At 61.8% G+C, this 19,785-nt stretch overlaps 2 protein-coding genes across 4 annotated transcripts in view; both read left to right on the forward strand.

Moving 5' to 3' along the window:
* EXD3 (exonuclease 3'-5' domain containing 3) overlaps positions 1 to 3,626 on the forward strand; it is a 76,421-nt gene extending 72,795 nt beyond the window's left edge. For all 3 annotated transcript variants that reach the window (XM_060013692.1, XM_060013694.1, XM_060013693.1), the window contains 3 exons: positions 1,127 to 1,220; positions 2,905 to 2,943; positions 3,243 to 3,626. In XM_060013692.1, coding sequence (XP_059869675.1) covers positions 1,127 to 1,220; positions 2,905 to 2,943; positions 3,243 to 3,556 — 447 coding nt within the window. In that variant the 3' untranslated portion in view covers positions 3,557 to 3,626. The remainder of the gene's footprint in view (positions 1 to 1,126; positions 1,221 to 2,904; positions 2,944 to 3,242) is intronic.
* Positions 3,627 to 8,729: 5,103 nt separating this feature from the next.
* Positions 8,730 to 11,217, forward strand: NRARP (NOTCH regulated ankyrin repeat protein). The gene has a single exon (XM_060013221.1). It carries the CDS (start codon positions 9,052 to 9,054, stop codon positions 9,394 to 9,396), a length of 345 nt encoding a protein of 114 aa, XP_059869204.1. The 5' UTR covers positions 8,730 to 9,051; the 3' UTR covers positions 9,397 to 11,217.
* The last annotated feature ends 8,568 nt before the right edge of the window (positions 11,218 to 19,785 follow it).

The following is a 19,785-nucleotide window of genomic DNA, read 5'->3' on the forward strand; positions in this document are numbered from 1 at the left end:
CCTACCACCCACCCCAGGCGCTCTGTCGTCCAGGGCACTGACAGGGCTCACCAAGTGAGGAGGGGGCCCGGAACCGTCACTTGAGCACCCATCGCGGCCCCTCCTCCCCGTGGACAGGCTCACCCCCCCTCCCGTGACAGGATACCTGCATGTACCCGCCTGGGAGCTGGGTTTCAGCGGGCGCCCGGGCCCCCCACCCCATCTTCTTGCCTCGCTCTGGGAATCCTATGTCCAGACCTGACACCCCGCCAGGCAGCGGTTGTCATGGAGCAGCCCCAGGGTGGCCAATTGCGAGGGCAGGATGGGCCCCACAAGCCCCACCCCACCCTCGGGGACAGTAAGGTCGGTGCGGCTGAGCCCGCTACGTGTCCTCGACCCGGACTCTGCGTGGAAGCGAAAATGGCTTTGCTCCTCTGCCCCTCACACACTCGGTGCCCAGGAGCCGCCAGACCATGCCAGCCCCTGGCACAGGGCAGGCAGCAGGAGTCATCAAGAAGCGTGGACGGGCTTCCTTGGTGGCGCAGTGATTGAGAGTCCGCCTGCCGATGCAGGGGGACACGGGTTTGTGCCCCGGTCCGGGAAGATCCCACATGCTGCGGAGCGGCTGGGCCCGTGAGCCATGGCCGCTGAGCCTGCGCGTCCAGAGCCTGTGCTCCGCAACAGGAGAGGCCACAACAGTGAGAGGCCTGCATACCACAAAAAAAAAAAAAAAAAGGCATGGACACTGACATGGCCCCAGCATGCCCCAAAATGGGCTGAGGGGGTCAGAGCAACTCTAGGGCCGCCCACCCTGACCCTTTGATGCTGGGCCTGCGTCCCCCACCAATGTTGAACCATCCCAGGGGGCCCAGGTTTGGCTCTGGATTTAGGGAGGACAGCTGGGTGACGGCAGAGGCCTCTAGCATCTTAGGACTTAGAAGAGCCTGCCCAGGGCCCACTTGGAGCCCACGTAGTCAGGGAGGGCTCCCAGGAGGTGGTGCGCCCCATGGTCTTGCAAGAAGAGGAAGGGAGGTGTCGTGCGTCTCTGTGAAACCCCCTGGGCAGACCCAGAGCTGCAAGGAACACAGGGCTGGGGCTGGAGGGACGGAGAGCATCTCCACAGACTCAGCACCTCCTCCGTCCCTAGGCTTGCAACTGTCACCAGTACCTGAAGGTCTCCAAGGATGTAATGAAGCAGCTTGTGTGGCTCAGCGGCCACCCAGAAGGCCCTAGCGGTACAGGTGAGTGTGCCTCGCTCAGGAGAGGGCTCCGTGGAGTCTGTGGGCAGTGGCCCAGCTGCTGCATGCTCCCAGGGCTAACCTCCGGGGACGGCCAGGGAGGTGCCGGTGCCAGGGTGGGGGTGTGGGGGTGGACAGTGCCCAGGGCTGGGACGAGGGCCACGGCCTCTGCTCCCCTCTGTGTGGTGTGCAGGCCACTGGTCCAGGAGACCGGGAAGCTCCAGCACTCAGGGCCCCCAGGATAGTGTCCCCCACTTTCTCTGCCGTGGGCCCTGCTCAGTCACCCTGCCCCACACGTGGAGCGCACCTGCACACGGACGCATATGTGTATCTTGCACATGAAGACACACGCTCACTGGCACATGCGCTCTCACACGTGTGCCCGTGCACACTCGGTCACGTGCGCACAGATGAACGCACGCGGGCAGAGCGCACACGTTCACCTGTGTACACTTGCATCGCTGGCCTTGCCCAGTAGCGGTCTGAACGCAGGTGAGCCTGGGTGCACAGGAAGGAGGGCGAGCCCCGCTGTCCGCCCCCACCAGGGCAGGTCCTATTCAGGGGCCCGGCCTCAGTTTCCTTCCGTGGAGGGCGGGATGGGGTGGCTACAGAGGGCATCTTGGGGCAGCCGAAGGGGTGAGCTTGAGACCGGGGTGCCTCCGGGCCCCTCTGCACAGCTGGTGTTCCTCCAGCTGTTCTCACTGTCCTTCCCGCCTCCCTCGGAGATCTGGGGCCACCCACGTAGTGGTTGCGCTGTCACGACGGCCTGTGTCCGGCCCTGTGCAGCTCTCAGCTCTCCACAGCATGGCCAGGGCGTGCTGGAGGCTGGGGGGAGGGGCAGGGCACAAGCAGCGCCCCCCACAGGGCCCCCCCCGGCTCCAGCCCCGCCGAGCCCCCGACACCCCACCCAGAGGCTCACACTTGTCCTGGGCAGCACCCTCACGAGCTGGCAGGTAAGGGCTGGGGCCAGACAGGCTGTGGCGGAGCAAGGAGGCCAGACGGAGGTCATGACCTCGCTGGGCTCCACGGGGGCGACAGGGCTGGTTTGGGCGCCTCGTCCATTCAGATCTGGCTGCAGTTAATCTGGAACCATCTGCAAAGAAATGTTTGCCAAGCAAATTACGAGGGTCAACGGGCCTGGGGGACGCTTCTCCCACCTGCTGGCCAGGGCTCCTCGGCCGTCGCCGCCTCCATCCCGCACTGGCCCCTGGCTGCTGCCGGCCTGGCCGTCACACCGTGCCCTGGGTGCGGGTGGGGCCCTCCCGCAGGGTCAGGAGGAGGCCGCCTCCCAGGGTCTCTCCCACACCCTGAGCTCCAGCGGTCCCTTGGGCCCCTGCCCGCCCACCGACCTGGTGCTGGCTGGTTGCGAAACTCCCTCCTTGGCAGTGGGCTTATCTGCTCATCGCCACCGACGGGCCGCCCCCACCCCCCCTGCCCGCCGGTTCTCAGGCCCCCAAGTTCCCTAATCGGCCGATCTTACGCCCAGAACATGGTTCCCAGGGACCTTTGAGCCCCAAGAACCTCCCAAGGTGTGAGTTCCCATGGGCTGGCGCCAAAGCTTCTTGGTCCCCTGCCCTTTGCCCTCTCTGCTGGGGGTGGGGGAAAGGCTGGGCACTTCAAGGTGCCCTGTGGGCGCTGGGGCTGCCAGTCTATCCTTAGAACAGACCCTGACATCCTTGATTGACAGGTGACGAGGCCGCCCAAATCGAGGATGAACGGGAGACAGGTGAGCCCTGGGAGCACCCACCAAGGACACAAGGGGCCCCGGCATCTGGACCCCCCCCAGGATGGGGCAGAGGGGACCACTCTGAGGGGCTGGTCCCTGTGCCCTGGGGGATTGGGGGGCAGTGTCAGGGAGGGCTGGGAAGAGAGAGGGGTCAGTCACCTGTGATCCAGAGGTCCCTGGGTAGGGGAGGCAGGGTGGGGGGGTGGCTAGGGAAATGGAAGGAGGGGCCCCTGGAGAGAGTGGGGTGGGAGCCGCATGCCTAAGGGCGGGGGCTCAGGGTGGCTGCTCCGCCTGTCCAGGCTCAGCCCCAGAGGAGGCCCCTGGGGGCTGCACCTACGAGCCCTCTTGCCGCTGGCTGGAGGAGGAGGACCTGCAGAGCCGCGTGCCGGCCACACTGGGCAACGGCACCCGACTGCAGCTGTCGGGGGTCCCGGCAGGCGTGCTGCGGAGGCCGGGGCTGCGGCATTTCTACTGCTGCACGGGCTGCGGCAAAGTCTTCTGGGAGGGCTCCCACCTGGGCCGAGTCGCCGAGAACTTCCGAGAGGTTCTGGAAGGTGTCCCCGGCTCCCGCGAGCCGAGCAGAGCCCCCAGCCCAGCCAGCAGCCCCTCCTGAGGACTGGGCCCACGGCCCTGTGGCCTGCCTCACCCCTGGGGGCCCAGGCAGCCGGCAATAAAGTGGAAAAGCTGCACGGGTGGTGGCCGTGGACTCCCGCTGCTGGGTACCGTCTCACCCCATAGCCCCGAGCGCGCTCAGTCCCTCGCAGCCGTCCCGGGAAGACGGAGCTTTCCTCGCGGGCAGGAGGCTTGGACCCTGAGCCAAGAACTGCCCGGCGCTCAGCAAGGAGGCATTCGGGAGGCATGCCTGCAGGAGGAAACGGCCTGGGCAGAGGCGGGAGGGCCGCACCGGGGGGGGGCTCCCCAAGTCTGCTGGTGCTCAGCGGGGCTGGAGGGGTGCAGGACGGGTGGCTGGGCCCCATGTACTGCGTGGTCCACCCACCTTGCTGTGGCGGTACGTGCCGGCCCCTGCACCACTCACTCCCCGCAGTGGGCCCGGGGCCCAGCCGGGCTGCCCTCGAGACCCTCCTGGCGCTTCAGACTCCAGTGAGCGCGGATGGGGGTCCTTCCTAGGCAACAGGCCCTGGCTGGGCCATGTTCCTACAGGGCCTCTTTCCTTCACGCAGGCTCAGGGCTGGGTGGCCTCCTCGCATGAGCGAGACCAGCAGTCAGCACCGTGTTGGAGGGCCCTGAGCACATGTGCGTTTGAGCCTCCATCCTCCCAACAGCAGGAAGTAGCTGCTGCCGCCCCCACTCCCAAGGGAAACTAAGGCTCAGAGCCAGTGCCAACACCCAGAGGGCCCACAGGGCCGGGCGGTGGAGCCGGGTCGGGGCTCCTGCGAGCAGAGGGCCTGGGCACAGACCCGTCTTGCCCTCGCCTGCCTCCTCCTGGCTCACCCCCAGGAATGCACACCCACCCCGGCTCACATCCCTTTCCTGTCCTTCCTGCCCCGGGGCGGAAACCAGCTCAGATTTGCTGAGGAGCCAGGCGGAAGCCTCCGAGTGGCGGGGCCTGGGGGCGGGGGAGGGTGCCGCCTCTCCCCAGGGCGGGGCACACCTGCAGGCCCGCGGGGCACGGACGGTGCCATGCCGGCCTCTGCCCCGTCCCTCTGTTCCTGACCACACAAGGGTGGCCAATGCCTCTGAGCCCCCCAGGGTGTAGCCCCCTGCTGGGTGCCCGGCACTGACCCACTCAGCTCCCCAGCAACCCAGGGGCCTGCTGGGCCAGGGCGTCGCCCCACAGATGGAGAGAGGAAGGCCATCCCAGGGACGTGGGCTGCGTGCGAGGGCCAGCTCTGCCACCGAGCCAAAGGGGTGGGCAGGGGTGCCAGGGTGAGTGGGCGCCCACCAGGGCGGGGACCCTCTGCGCTGGGGTGCTGCTTCCAAGAGCAGGACCTCCAGCCGCACGTCCTGTCCTGGGACGGCAGCCCCGTCCACACTCCTCCCCCCTGTAGGGTTAAGAGGAAGCAGCCGGGGGTGCCGGCCCCGCTCCCCAGCCCAGCTGCATCCTGGAGACTCTTCTGTGACCCGAGGCCCTGGTGTCGCAGCCGGCCCTGGACAGACAGAGGCCGGAGCCAGGGAGAGGCCAGGACCACAGGCTCAGGGAGACGAGGCCCGTGTCCTTCCAGGCCCGCCAGGCAGGTCAGGCCCCAGCTCCGCTCTGCCCTTCCCCCTGCGCAGCCCTCTAGGGAGAGGAGAGGACAGCTGACTGGGACCTGGTCCTCACGCCACGCCCGCCCCATCCAGCTGGGCTTCCCGCCTCCCCACCCCTCTGCTGCCCAGACTGGCTGCGTCTGTCCGGGGACCCTCCGGGCTCACTCGCTCCCTGCCAGCCCATCCTAGGCCCCAGCCCCCACCCTGGTCCTCGCCCATCGGGAAGTGCCTTCCGTGCCCCGTGACCGCTTCAGGCCCCTTTCTGGGCTAGGGGTCAGACGCCAGGCCGACAGGGTGGGCTGTGGCCCCGGTGCCAGGCCTGCCGCTGCAGCGATTGTCTGCTGCAGTTCCTGCCCCGGGCGTCCTTCCTCCGCTCAGGCCGCCGCTGGCCCGGGGCTGAGTGTTTGTTATTTGATCTCTATCCTCTCGGCCCTTCTACCAGGTGTCTGGGCTGCTGGGAAGAAACACTCTCCTCTTTCCCACGCTCCCCGACACATTTTAATGAATTAGCTGGAAGCCCCGCCCCCACTGCCCGCCTGTGCGCTCACCCTCCCACCCCTGCCGAGCGCTTTAAGGTGGCCACGGGCCTTGGCCCAGCTCTGGCCATCGCCCCTTCCACACTGTCCTATCCCGGCCGCCCCTCCCAGACCTTCCCAGCCTTGGGGAAGGTCCCCAGAAGGAGGTGCGAGCCCTCTCCAGCCCTGGACTCCATCCCACCATGGCCTTCCAGGGTGTCACCCCTGGGCCAGCTCCCAGGAGGACAGGGGTCCAGGCTTGCAGTCAGGGTTGGGTCTGTCCCCCCAGATCCAGGTTGAGGGCTTCTCCCTCAGAGCCAGTGAGCCCCCTGCCTGTTTGTGGAAGTGACCACACCACCAAGGAATGCCACGCACATGGGAGGGGCTTCTCTGAGCCCCAGGACTGGGTCTGCAGGGATGAGCCTCCTCCCCCCGCAAGGCATTTGGAACAAACATCCTCCTTTCGGACATGTCCTTCAGCAAACATGGGCAAGTGCTTCCTGGAGCCCGTGCCCCACATGTCCCTCTCCCTGTCCTGTCCTTGAACAGGGCAGCTCCTGGCACATGGGGCGTGGACCCGAGCGACCCCGAGAAAAATTACCCTCAGCCGCGGTGGAGCAGAAGCCACGGGCCTTCCATCGGCTCCCCGTGGACAGGTGGACAGGGTGGCCATCACCCCAGCCCCACAAACGAGCAGCACGTTGAGGGGGAGGCCCAGGTGGTAGCCGGAGCTACACCTGTCTGACCCATGCTGCGAAGCAAGGGTGGGGCGGGCAGCGACCTCAGGCTACGCTCCTGTGGCCACTCCAGCCGCACCGTCCCTGCCAGGGGCACCGAGCTGACGATTTCATGGCTCGAGGTGGCGGCCGCGCGTTCCCACACTGAGCTCACAGGGGCCCTTTGTCTGACGCCCGCCAGGGGTGTCAATGGGACTTTTCTCCCAGGCTCTGCTCTCGGACCCAGCGGGGTCTCCAGATGCTCTTCTCCAGGCCAGGGGGCCTCAGCCCACCTGGGCTGGGGCTTCTCTGTGAACCTACCACCTTCTGGGGACGGCCCTGGGCACAGCCAGGCCCTGGCGGATACACAAAAACCACAGATGTGACTGGAAGGAGGTCCTGCCCTAGACATGTCCTCAGAGATCCCTCCCCTCCATGCTTTTCCAGGGAGCGGCAGGCAGGGGCGGGTTGCCCAACAGGTCATGGCCTTGCACAGGGTCACACCTCCCCACTCCAAGGGTCCCTGCCCAGAGGTGAACGTGGGTCTGGGTGCACAGAGCCCAGGACAGCCTCAGCTGGGCCTCCCTCCGAGCCATGCCTTGACTCTGGTGCTGGGGAGGTGGTCAGTTCAGCAGCCACTAATCCAGGCCCCCTTACTGCGCCCATGGACACGTCCCCACAGGATGAGTGGGGCAAAGGAGGGGCTCCCAATAGGGGCACCCACGGCCAGGCCAAGCACAGCCCCGGGCTTACCCACCTGCATAGTGGAGAGCTCCTGGGGGTAGGGGGGTGGTTAGGTCTGAACAGAGCAGCTGGACCACCAGCCTCAGGAAGAGAAGAGCTAAGCAAGGGGCTCTGGCGGCCCTCCCCAGCCACTGGAAGGACCCCGAGGGAGTCAGCCAGGGTCAGGCCTGAGGTCTTGCCCAGTGTTTCCTTCGGTTTGGCTGCAACTCTTCCCAGGTCACGGAGCAAGGTGAGGGCTCACCCTGAGTCTCGAGGCCTGGGGGGCATGGGGCAGACACCCACCGAGCTCATCCCCAGACAAGGCCTAACAGGGTGGTCTTCCCTGCCGAGGCCCTGAGCTGCCTCCCCGGGAATTCCCAGCAGCCTCTGAAACAATCCCAGTCCCTGCCCCAGGCCTACTGCTCCGAGATTCATTCCTCCTTAATTTCCAACGACCACGGCAGAGCTCTGGACTGTTCAATCCTATCGAGGAAATGGGGCTGCAGTGTTCGAGTGTCAATAGAAGATGCGTTTACTGTTTGGAAATGAGTCATTTCAGAGTTCTCTTTCAGAGCAGCATTGGCACCTTCCCTGGGGCTGCTCACCTGGCCAGGCCTTACCGGTCCCGTTCGTGCTGATGGGGGTGGCCCAGGAGAGCGCGGCAGGCCCCCACTGAGGAGCCCCACTGCCAAACCGCCCCCAGCCCTGGGCCTCCGCACCTACAGACCTGCTGCTTCTCCGGGCAGGGCGGAAGCCTCAGGGCCTGGCCCCTCGTGCCCCTCAAGTTAGGGAGCAAACTCGGGGTGACCCGGGCCGCCAGGGGAGCCGTCCTCGAGCGGGAGGGCCCCGCGTGGCTGAGGTCACACGCCCGCGCTCTTCATGGGGGTGTCAGCCTCGTGGAAATGCGTCCCGCGGGCCGGGCTTGGCGGGTCTCGTCACCGCGAGCGCCCGGGGTGCTGGGAACGCTGAGGGTCCGTGGCCAGCGCTCCAGGAGAGCAGAGTGAGACCCGGGATCTCCACCCAGGCCCCCCGAGTCTGAAATGCCCGCGAAGACCCACCCAGGGGAGGTCGCCCTCGGGTCCCCTCGGGGTCGCGCTCGGCCCTGGCCTGATCTGTCCTCACAGGGAGCTTGGAATTCCCCGGGTGGCCGGAGGGAGAGTGGGCGGGACGACGGTAGAGACGCGGACTCCCCCCCCCAACACACACACACACACACACACACACACACACACACACACACACACACACACACACACACACACACACACACACACACACACACACACACACACACACACACACACACACACACACACACACACACACACACACACACACACACACACACACACACACACACACACACACACACACACACACACACACACGGCCACCTGGCTCCCGGCCCCGTGCGGCCGGCGACCAGCGCCCCCTGCCGCGCTGCACAACCCCCCGACACGCCCCCGACACGCCCCGCCCCGGCACCGCCCCCACGCGGGCGCCGCCCAATCGGCGGGCCGCCGGCGCGCGCGTCACGGGCGCCCTATTGTTATGCAAATATAAAGGAGGTAAAAGTCGCCCAGGCGCGGCGGGCGGGTGGGCGAGTGCAGCGGCGCGTGGGGAGGCGCGTGGGGGCCGCGTGGGAGCCGCAGCCGGAGCGAGCAAGGACCGGGAGCGCGCGGCGCCGCCGCCCCGGCCCGGCCGGCCCCGCGAGCGCAGCGCCCGCCCCGGTCGCCCGCCCGCCGGGCGCGGCTGGATGTGGCGGGGGTCCCGCGGCGGCGGCCCCTGGCCCCCATTGCCCGGAGCGCCTAGCGGCGGCGTGCGGGGCCCAGGGGCGCCGCGCCCTCCATGCGCCGCGGCGCGCCCCGAGGCAGCCGGGGGCCCGCGCCGAAGCCGCCGCCCGCGCTGAGCCCCGGCCCGGCCTGCGGCCAGCGCCCGGCGGCAGCATGAGCCAGGCCGAGCTGTCCACCTGCTCGGCGCCGCAGACGCAGCGCATCTTCCAGGAGGCCGTGCGCAAGGGCAACACGCAGGAACTGCAGTCGCTGCTGCAGAACATGACCAACTGCGAGTTCAACGTGAACTCGTTCGGGCCCGAGGGCCAGACGGCGCTGCACCAGTCGGTCATCGACGGCAACCTGGAGCTCGTGAAGCTGCTGGTCAAGTTCGGCGCCGACATCCGCCTGGCCAACCGCGACGGCTGGAGCGCGCTGCACATCGCCGCGTTCGGCGGCCACCAGGACATCGTGCTCTATCTCATCACCAAGGCCAAGTACGCGGGCAGCGGCCGGTGATGCCGGCCCGGACCCCGACCCGCGCGCGGACCCCGCGCGTGTCCTCCCTGCTGTACCTTCCCTCCAACTACCTCGGTGTGCGCCCGGCCCTCGGCGCCCGCGGCCACCACAAGTCCGGCGCGCAAGTCGGTGCCCACAGGAGCCGCGCCCGCCCACCCGCGGCCCGGGGTCGGCGCCCCCCGCGGCCGCCGGGGACCGGCCGGAGCGCTTCCCACGGCCCCGCCCGCCGCCGCGCGGGTGGGGGCAGGGCGCGGGCTCCAGCCCCTTTGAAATTTGAGTCTCGCTACCAGCAAGTTCGGAATCCCGAGACACCGGATCCTCCGCTCAAAATGTTCTCCTGAAGGTGGAAGGACCCGTGGCCGACGCGCGACGGAGACGACGCTCTGCTCTTCCCGGGCTTCTAAACTATTTATCACGTGTGTGCATATTTGTGGGTTTTGTTTGTGCGCCTGAGTTTTCTGTTTGGAAAATATTTCGCGTGGTCAATGTGGTTATGGGGGGGAAGATGCATTTTTTTTTTCTAGTCTTAAAACTAAAAACTTGAGTCTGTCATTTCTTGGTTGCACTGAAATACCGCCCAGCCTGCTGGTTTCCCCGTGCTGCTCCGTCTCCCTCCGGCTTCTCTCCCTCACCTCTCTCCCCTCCTCCCCGCCCTCCCTTTCCTCCTCTCTCTCACACTCACACACACAATTCCGCGTGAGTTTTGGAAGCCCCCGGCCTCCCTCCGCCTTGTCCGGTGAGAGGCCACCATCCCCCAAGCCTGCCGGTTTGCAAAGCTTCCGCGGGAGCCTGGGTGCTCGGGTGTGGCGGTGATGGGGGGGTGGGGGTGGGGATCAAGCCTTTTCTAGTGAGTTCTATTATAGTTAACAGTCGATTGCACACTTTTTTTAAAAAAGTAAATGGATTTGCCACGATTAAATGTCATAACATTTATGACAGAATATAAAATATTAACATATTTTAAGCCAAGTTTTAGGTGTATTTTTTGAATCTTGGTTATAGACCCAATTTTAAAGGGCGTTGTATCCAGCGTTGTGAGGGCAACTGTACCCATATTTATATTTTTATAAAATGCCTATAAGACTGTGAATCTCTTGTGCTAATTGCTGAGTGAGCTGAAGGGCCGCTTTGCCCCTCTTCAGCCTCCCGGAGCTTCAAGGACCCGATTCGAATCCGAAAATCCTGCCACGGGGGAGGGGCCGCCGGGAGGGGCCGCGCGAGGACCTAGGACGAAGGCGGTGCTTCTGCGTCACTTTCTGTCCCGAAAGGCGCCCTTCCTGGTTTCAGAGGTTCCAATTTTCTATGCAACCCCACACCCCTTGTTGTTTTGATCCTGAGAAATAAAAGGGAGGCTGAATTATTCAAATTTAAATGAGGCTTCCCCTGGGTAGAAGTGCTGCTGACCCTTCGTGCAAAAATGGGGAGCACTTGAGGACACAGGTGGGTGGAGGCCCTTTGTGCGTGGCTGGTCAGATTTGGGCAGTCATCTGTGGCTTTTTATAAAACTTTGTGTGAGAAGAATATATTGATAATGTCAGTGAAACAAGCAGACATTGAAACTGAGGCACAGATTACTCCAAAAGGAGTTTTTCTGTATATTTTTTCTAGATGCAAATACCTTTTTTAATTATGTTAATTAATGTTAAGACTTTCTAGGCTTACATGGAAGCTGTGTATGGGTCCCGGTGTGATCACTTTTAACTGGATGAAGTCTGCAGCACATTCCTGAGTGTACGATATAGACTTGTAGCCCAGCGTGAAAAATTTATAAATAAATTTTTCATTGATCTTTTTATATTAAAAAAAAGTTTGTTGGTTCTTCTTGGGCTTGGCACCGGGACGAGGGTCAGGCGGCAACATGCTGTTTGCGGGTGACGGCTGTGCAGCGCTTGGCTTGTTTCCACCTGAAGACAGAGCCTGGTAAGCTGCCTCTTGGCTCAGCTCAAAGGCACCGCAGTGGCCACGCACAGGACTTGTGAGGGCCCGCCTGCCTGCTTCCAGCCATGGGAGTGGGGCACCTGAGGGCGCCCACAACCACTTCCTCTGCTCCCTGGCAAAGGCCTCCACGTGGAAAGTTCTACTTGAAGCTCTTCCCGCCCTTCCCCTTCCCAAAGCCAGCCTGAGATGCCAAGGGTCTTAGGAGGGATCAGGCCCCCCTTAGCAGGGATCAGGCCCCTCTAGCTCCCTGCTACTGTGGGTTTCTGCTGGACCACCTGCTGCACAGAAAGGGTATCTTTTAAATTTTGGGGAACTTCTGATGAGTAAGAGACCCCTTCCTCTGCTCCGGTCCCTGGTGGTGCCTGGGAGATGAGGCAGCCACTCCCCCAGGGCACAGACCCCGAGTTCAACTCTGGGTCCACCCTGGAAGCTTGCATGGGAGAGGGTGCAGGGGAGGACATCCCCCAGGGGCAAGAGTAGCCCGCCCAGAGGAGACGGAAGGAAGAAAGACGGGGGTCTTAGGAGGGATCAGGCCCCCCTTAGGAGACGGAAGGAAGTTCTAACTTTACTGGGACTCGAGAGTTACAAGATAACTTTCTCCTGTAAAGCTCCCAGAGCCCCTGTGAGAAGCCTGAGGGTGGCAGCTTCCCCTCAGGGGGGCGCAGCTACATTTTGTCCCAAGACAGACGCATTGCCCTTACCCTGTTCCTACTTTGCATCTCCAACTCTGTTCTGCCCTGAGGATTTTCCGAGTGAATTTTCAGTTGGTTACACAAGCATTTACTGACCCCCAGCTGGCCCACTAGGTGGACCAGCTCCCTCGTTAGACGGCACAGAGGTGAGTGGAATATTTGATGCAAATGAGGCCCCAGGGCAAGGCCTGACCTGAGCCTTCAGGGGGAGTGGTTGAGGGTGCTGGGGGTGCCTGGCCCCAAAGGAGGAGGTGTTAGAACTTGGACGCTGTTGGGGTATAAGGCCTGGGCACTACCTGGACCCCAGGTGGGCCGGACCTCGTCTCCACTTCCCACCCCAGGCACTCGCGCAGGAGAGGGGGTCAAAGCTATAAACAGATGAGCAGAGGGTGCAGGCTCCCACTCTGGGACCCCTGTCACCTGGGAGTCCCCCCCACCCCGCCTCAGGCAGGTCTTCAGGGGTGGGAACAGCTCTTCGAGCCTTTTTGTGGCCAGGGAGAGAAAGAAGGCGCAGCTGACCCTCCCCGGGGCTGGGCCTCTGGGACCCCTGGAGTGGCTGCCATGGAGAAAGCAGACAGACCAAATGGGCAAGGGCAGGGCCCGCCCCACTCCCCCCCACCTCCCACCACCCCCCCCACCCCCCCGGCCAGGAGTGTTGGCAGCTCCTGTCCAACTGTCCATCTCTCTGACCTGACCCTGGCCGGACGCAGGAAGTGTTTACTGTTGGAAGGGATGCCAGAGGGAGACCAGGAAATGCAGGAAAATGGTCAGCCAGAAAGAGTGATGTCCAAAGCCAGCAGGCGTGGGAGCCAGGACACAGCCGGCCAGAGCGAAGGGCCAAAGCGACGGGTTCGGAGGAGGAGAGGGAAGGGGCTGCCTTCCGGGCTCTGTCCCTCAAAGGCCCTGGCTCAGCGCAGGGAGGCACAGCCCCGGTCGCACACAGGCACAGGGACGCGGCCCTGCAGTTCTGACCTTCGGAAGGCCAAGTACCTCCTGACGTCGCAGTGGAGCCTGCGGAGAGGAGGCCGGCGTCCACCCGGGCCTTGAGGACAGGAAAGGAGGCGCTGCGTGCAACTGGGAAACAAAGCCTGAGGCCGCGGAGCCTGCGGGTGCAGGCCCTGGGAAGTCTGGGAATCACCGACGGCTCCTCTCCTCCCGAGGCCTCCAGCGCAGCCCCTCCCGGGGCTCCGGGGTCTCGGGGAGGCCGCCCTCCCCCACCACTCCGCCTCGGCAGGCCTGGGCTCCCCGCTCGCCGCCAACACGCCCCTCCCTCTGCCCGGCGCATTCTTCTGCTTGGCTGTACGTCGGACTGTCCCTCGGCGCGTCCGTCTGTCGGTCTTTCTTCTCTCGCCCCCTCCAAAGCCGCGGGCCCCATTCATCCTCGAGGCCTCTGCCCTTTCCTGCGAGCGGGTTCCGCTCGGCGAGCAGCTGCTATGCTAATGAGAAGGGGGTGGGGGGCGGCGGGGGATCGGCGGGGGAGGGGGGACGAGGTGGGGGCACCCGCAGGGGGAAACCAGCGTCGGGAGGCCGGGGGCTCGGCAGTGGGGGCCCGACCGAGAGAGGGGAGGGACGGGCGCTCACAGAGGCCCGATCTCTGCATTCAGAACCGGCGGGGGCCACTCGCGGGCTCTGGGAAAGGGCGCCGCCCCCGCCACCCCCGCCCCGCGCACCCACTCGCCGAGCCAGGGGTGCGAGGAGTAGAGACCAGCTGTCATCTCTGTTCTGGGGTCGCGGCCTGGAGGGCGGCTCGTTCCGGAGGCCGCCCACCCCCTCCCCGCCCACCAGACGCCGCTGCGCGTGGGGCTTGGGTGCGCCCCGCGCGGGCTGGGGGTCTGAGCCGGAGACGGAGGGCCGGATACCCCCGCAGCCCCCCGGCCTGGGTGATTGGACGCTGGGGCGGGCGCGTGCTGCCCCCCTCCCGGGGGCGGCGCCCGAGGACCCCGGGCCTCGGCGAGACGGGGGAGGGGCGGAGGCGGCCCGAGCTGAACACGGGGACCCTGACCGCCGCCCACCCGGCGTCCTAGGGGCGACGAGGGATGAGGACGAGGGCCCCCGAAACATGGCTCTCGGAGCCCGGGACGCCCCCCGCCTTGGGCGGGACTCCCACGAACGAGCACGGCGAGCAGCGCCCGATGGCAGGGTTCGGACCCGGCCGAGGACGCCAGCCCAGCACCGCGCGGTGCGGGCTGTGCTGCCACCCTGCGGATGCAGCGAGCACTGCGCCCTGGGGCCCGGGGGCCCGGGCGGCGAGACCCCCGCCCGCCCTTCGCTGAGCGCAGGCGCCCGCACCCCCCACCCCCGCCGCCGCCGCCGCCTGCTGCGGACCCGGGCCTACTGGTGGCGCCGCCCCGCACCAGCCTCGCGTGCCTGGAGCCCGCGACCTCGTCTCCTGAAAGGTGGCCGGGGCCCTTGGGGGGTCGGCCGCGGGGCGCCGGGGCCGCGGCGCGAGGGGTTGGGGGTAGGGAGCCGAAGGCCTTTCGGCTGGGGGCGCTCGGGCCCAGCTCGGGCCGAGAAACTGGGTCCGCTTCACGCGGTGGCCGTCCCGTGCGAGGCGGGGCGAAGGTGCGCGCTGCGCAGAGGAAAGCGCCGGAAAGGCTGAGAGCAAGTCAGGTGGGCCCAGGTCTCGCTCGGGCGACCACGGGAGAGAACGTCCAGCAGAGCCTGGTCGGTCTAGGCTACAGTGACAACACCGGCAATCTGTGGGGCTTGGGGGAGGGGGCAGGGCCAGAACTGGGGTCACCTTGCAGAAGGGCGGCCACAGAGGCCCGCTGCCCAGCAGGAGGGCCCTGGAGAGGGTGGGCGTGTCCCTGGAAGGGGCAGCTGTGTTGAACCTGTTGACTGGCATTAAACATGCACAACGTAGGAGCCGTGAGCTGAGTTTTCTTCCGGATCTTACCGAGGACTGTAGCCTGGGAGACAGCTTCTCAGTAGCTCTGCGGGGCTGCTCTGAAGAGGTGGGGGAGCGGCCAGGATCTGTGTGGTCTGGGCCAGGGGGTGTGTGCAGCCAAGCACGCATCTCGGTAGAAGGTAACTGCTAGTCACGGGGAAGGGGTATTTCCATTAATGATTTTAGCCTTTTTTTCTGTGTATGGAAAGAGGCAGGAATCCGGTTCACTAAACTTTTTCCTGAAATCTATCTAACTCTCTAAGGGGCCTGTTTTCCCAAATCACAGAGTGCCTCGTCCCGTCTTCCCCCCGAACCCCTTTCAGGGTGCACTGTAGGTCGGCGACGGCAGTGGCCGATGACTTAAGATCTTTGTAGAGCTGGCCAGTGGGCCACATTCTTGGTTTTACAACCCATAGTGGCTCCTGGCTTCTGCAGGCCCCGGAAGTAGAACCAAACCAGGGCCTGGGGAAGTGACCCCGTCACGGTCCTCGTGGAGCGATTGGCCGTGGTGCAGTATTCTCCCATTTGGTCAAAAGGGGAAGGGAGGACATTTCAGGGCCCCGGAGTCACAAAGAGTGGATGGTCAGCAGGACACAGGATGTGTCACAGCCCTGTGGACATGGCCACCATGTGAGTCACTTCAAGACACAGACCACGTCCGTCAGAACCATCAGGGCCAGCAGTGGGGTGCTTCCAGAGCACCCCACAGAGCCTGGAGCCTCAGCAGAGGGTGGCGGGCAAGGCTTTGATGGTCAGGTGAGGCTGGCATTGGAATTGCAGAGTCTGCCAGCGGTCTCCCCACCCCATCCCCCATTCCACAGGAAGTGTCTGTGTTGGGCATAAGCAAGGAAAGGACTTCTCTCTCTGTCTGAACCCTTGGCCGGCTCAGAGGTGGGGCCTGGAGACCAGGTTTACCCCCAGTACGTGTCCCGCCGGTGGATAAAATCCACCTCTGCCTCCTCGTTGGTACCCTATGGACAAGAACCCCCAAGGGAGCCCAACCCAAATTGTCCCATAAACTTTCCAGAGACATATGACAATATACAGAACAGTAGCCTGTAAGCAAGATGGAATGTATTTCTCATCACTGAAGTTAGAACAGGTGGTCCGGGGCTGGTGTGTGGCATTAGGATACAGGCTGTTATTCTGCTGGGTGGACCTTTCATTCACATGGCTCAAAATGGCAGCCCATGTCCAGCCATCAAGTCTACATTCCAGCCAACAGTGAGGAGGAAGAGGTGAACTAGGGCCTGGGCCCCCTCCCTCCAGGACACTTCCTAGAAGTCTGTTTTTGCCAAATCTACTCACATCCCATTGGCTAAAGCATAGCCACATGCCCAACCTCATTGCAAGGGAGGCTGGGAAATGTAGTCTTTATTCAGTGATATGCCCAGCTTAAAATGGGGCCATAGACGAAGAAGAGCTGCAGATTTGGGAGTGGTCTGTCCCTGCCCAGGTGACAGCAGCATCCAGGCCGCGTGGTCAGGCAGAGTTGTCTGTGTCTTACGCTCTGCCTTGTTTTCCCTGACGGGAATACACTCTACACTCTAACGTTAGAGGTTTGTGCTGAAGAACTTTCTAAGGATTAAAACTGTCCAGCAATGGACTGAAAAGAATGAAAAGCGGAAGCACACCTGGGTGCTTGTTTGCGCTGAGATTTACACCTCCCAGGCCTGACCGATTATACGTGCACAGCCCCACGAGAAACACGACGGGGGGAGCACAGCCCGTCTGTGTAGTGATGGGTCCAGCAGACATGCTGCTGTGCCCTAGGAGCCCCAGAGCCATTCTCCACGGGAAACGATGCTGCAGGTTAGGTGAACAAGGCCCTGCCGTGTGGCCGTCAGGAAACGGAGGGCCCAGGAAGACCTTGGGACACCCCTGCTCCCTGCACGAGGCGAGAGCAGGACTCGGTACAGAGGAGAGCCAGCCTTTGCCCCTCTGCTCCCCGTTCCCTGTTCTCCAACCTCCCTCTCCCTTATCTCGGAGCAAAGTAATAAGTAACCCAGGACTTGGAATTCTCAAGGTTATTTTGTCAATAAAGTTCTCCTTCTCGAGTGTCCCAAGATGTCTTTTGGGGCATGGCTTCTTTTCGTTTTAATCAAGGTCGAAAGAAAATGATTAGGTTTATCATTCATATTCCTAAAAATCAAACTTTACTGCAGTATAATTTATATACAATAAAATGCAGCCACTTAGAGTGTGATGAGTATGGACTGGTGTGTATGCCCACAGAACCCACACCATAACCAAAGCATACAACATTTCCATCAGCCCCCAAAGTTCTTCCACACCGCGACTCAGCTGGCTCCTCTCGCCCCCCAGTCCCGGGGCACCGCCGACCGCTCTATCACCACAGGTCATAGGATTATCTATAAAAGGACTGGTGTGGTTTGCACTTCCTGGCTTCTGGCCCTCAGTGCCAGACTCACCCATGTGGTTGCAGTAACTTTGTGGGGGAGGGGGAGGTCTTTTTTTTTCTGGTTTTTTTTTTTCCCCACTAGAAAAATCTGGCTGGTACCACACAAAACACAGGATAGTTTCCACTGGTAGTTTTTCAGTCGACAGAATTATCCTCAGTAAGTGTGCTGGCAGCGCACGGTACCTCAGAGAGCCCAGGGGAAGGGGAGCACAGGCCCGCCCCTTACCTTTCCAAAACACGCCATTCCCTTCTCCTGGGCACTGATCCTTAAGGACTGGGACTCTGACCCCAGAGTGTCTTTAGAAAATCATCTTATCAAATTAACGTTTAGAAAATGAAACTTTAGGGACTTCCCTGGTGGTGCAGTGGTTAAGAATCTGCCTGCCAATGCACGGGACACGGGTTCGAGCCCTGGTCCGGGAAGATCCCACATGCCGCGGAGCAACTAAGCCCATGCGCCACAACTACTGAGCCTGCGCTCTAGAGCCCGCAAGCCACAACTACTGATCCTGCGTGCCACAACTACTGAAGCCCGTGCACCACAACTACTGAAGCCCGTGTGCCTAGAGCCTGTGCTCCGCAACAAGAGAAGCCACTGCAGTGAGAAGCCCGCACACCACAACGAAGACTAGCCCCTGCTCGCCGCAACTAGAGGAAGCCCATGTGCAGCAATGAAGACCCAACGCAGCCAAAAATAAATAAATAAATAAATAAATTTATAGGAAAAGAAAAAATAGAGTTTCCACATAACGTAGCATATGTATTACTCTTTTCCAAGCTTAGGTGTACACCCAAGAGATATTAAAACATACATCCAGGGACTTCCCTGGTGGTCCAGTGCAAGGGGCCTGGGTTCTATCCCTGGTCAGGGAACTAGATCCCACATGCAGGCCGCTACTAAGAGCCTGCATACCGCAACTAAAGATTCCTCATGCCACAACTTAACATGCTGCAACGAAGATCCCACGTGCTGCAACTAAGACCCAGCACAGCCAAACTAAATAGATATTTAAAAAAAAATACATCCACACAAAAAAATGCATGCAGGGACTTCCCTGGCAGTCCAGCGGTTAAGACTTCACCTTCCACTGGAGGGGGCATGGGGTCCATCCCTGGTCAGGGAACTAAGATCCTGCATGCTGCACAGTGCGGCCAAAAAACAAAAAAGTTGCTTCCAAATTTCATAGCAACATTATTCATAATAGCCAGAAAGTAGTAACAACTCGAATGTCCATCAGCTGATGGAGATACAAACAAAATATGGGATATATATGCAATGGAATATTATTCAGCCATAAAAAGGAATGAAATACTGATATTACTTGAAAATTAACCTTGAAAACATTATGTTAAGTAAAAGCTGCCAGACACAAAGGGACAAATATTGTACATGACCCAGTTATGAGCTGCCTAGGGCGGGGGGCGGGGTTGGTAAGAATAATGGGGAAGCACAGGGTTTCTTTCTGATGTGACAAAAGTGTTCTAAAATTAGATTATAGAGATGGTTGCACAACTTTGTGAATGTACTAAAAACCACTGAATTGTGCGCACTGTATGGTATGTGAATTATATCTCAATTTTTGAAAGCTCTTTAAAATAAAAATAGCTTTTTATAACTGTGTAGTTATAATCTGCAATTTGTAATGCAGATTTTAACAAGTACAGAGAAGAGCTAAAAAGGGCACTTGAGGCTTCCCTGGTGGCGCAGTGGTTGAGAGTCCGCCTGCCGATGCAGGGGACACGGGTTCGTGCCCCGGTCCGGGAAGATCCCACATGCCGTGGAGCGGCTGGGCCCGTGAGCCATGGCCGCTGAGCCTGCGCGTCCGGAGCCTGTGCTCTGCAACGGGAGAGGCCACAACAGTGAGAGGCCCGCGTACCGCAAAAAAAAGAAAAAAAAAAAAAAAGGCACTTGGTCCCTTCCTGCCATGGGTCTGGGACTCAGAATGTCAACTTGGAACTAAAAGCTACAGCACACAGTGGACATCAGGACACGGAGCATATGGCGTTTCCACAGTCTGGACATCGTGTGGAGTGATGCATGTACCCCAGTGATGCAAAACTCTTCCACCTGGAACCACCTTTGAGACACACTGGAACGGTAGTCCCATAACTTTACAACTTGAAATGCCCGAATGTGTCATCAGACTCGTCCTGAGTGACTTTGGATTGTTTCAAAACCTGCAAAACTTCTTCACAGGATGATGACTTCTGACCATGAAGGATATTCAAAAGAATGGGCCACTGGTTCTGAGGTTAATTCCGAAAAAAGTTCCAAGCATTTTGTACATTCCTGGGAAAAGTGTTCCTACAACGTTCTGTCAGCTACAAATTGGCACTCGCCATTGTCACTTGCCAGCTGCCTCTACAAGGCGTAAATCATGTGCTGCTGCGGCTGCTGCCTTGCAACAGCCCCTGAAACGCTGAACGGAGGCGCTCTGGGCTCTGGGTGA

This window comes from Delphinus delphis, chromosome 6 (genome assembly GCF_949987515.2).
Source record: "Delphinus delphis chromosome 6, mDelDel1.2, whole genome shotgun sequence".
Lineage (NCBI taxonomy): Eukaryota > Metazoa > Chordata > Mammalia > Artiodactyla > Delphinidae > Delphinus > Delphinus delphis.

Excerpts from the sequence above, each read along its gene's own strand:
- NRARP (XM_060013221.1), top strand. The coding sequence starts at position 9,052 with ATGAGCCAGGCCGAGCTGTCCACCTGCTCGGCGCCGCAGACGCAGCGC.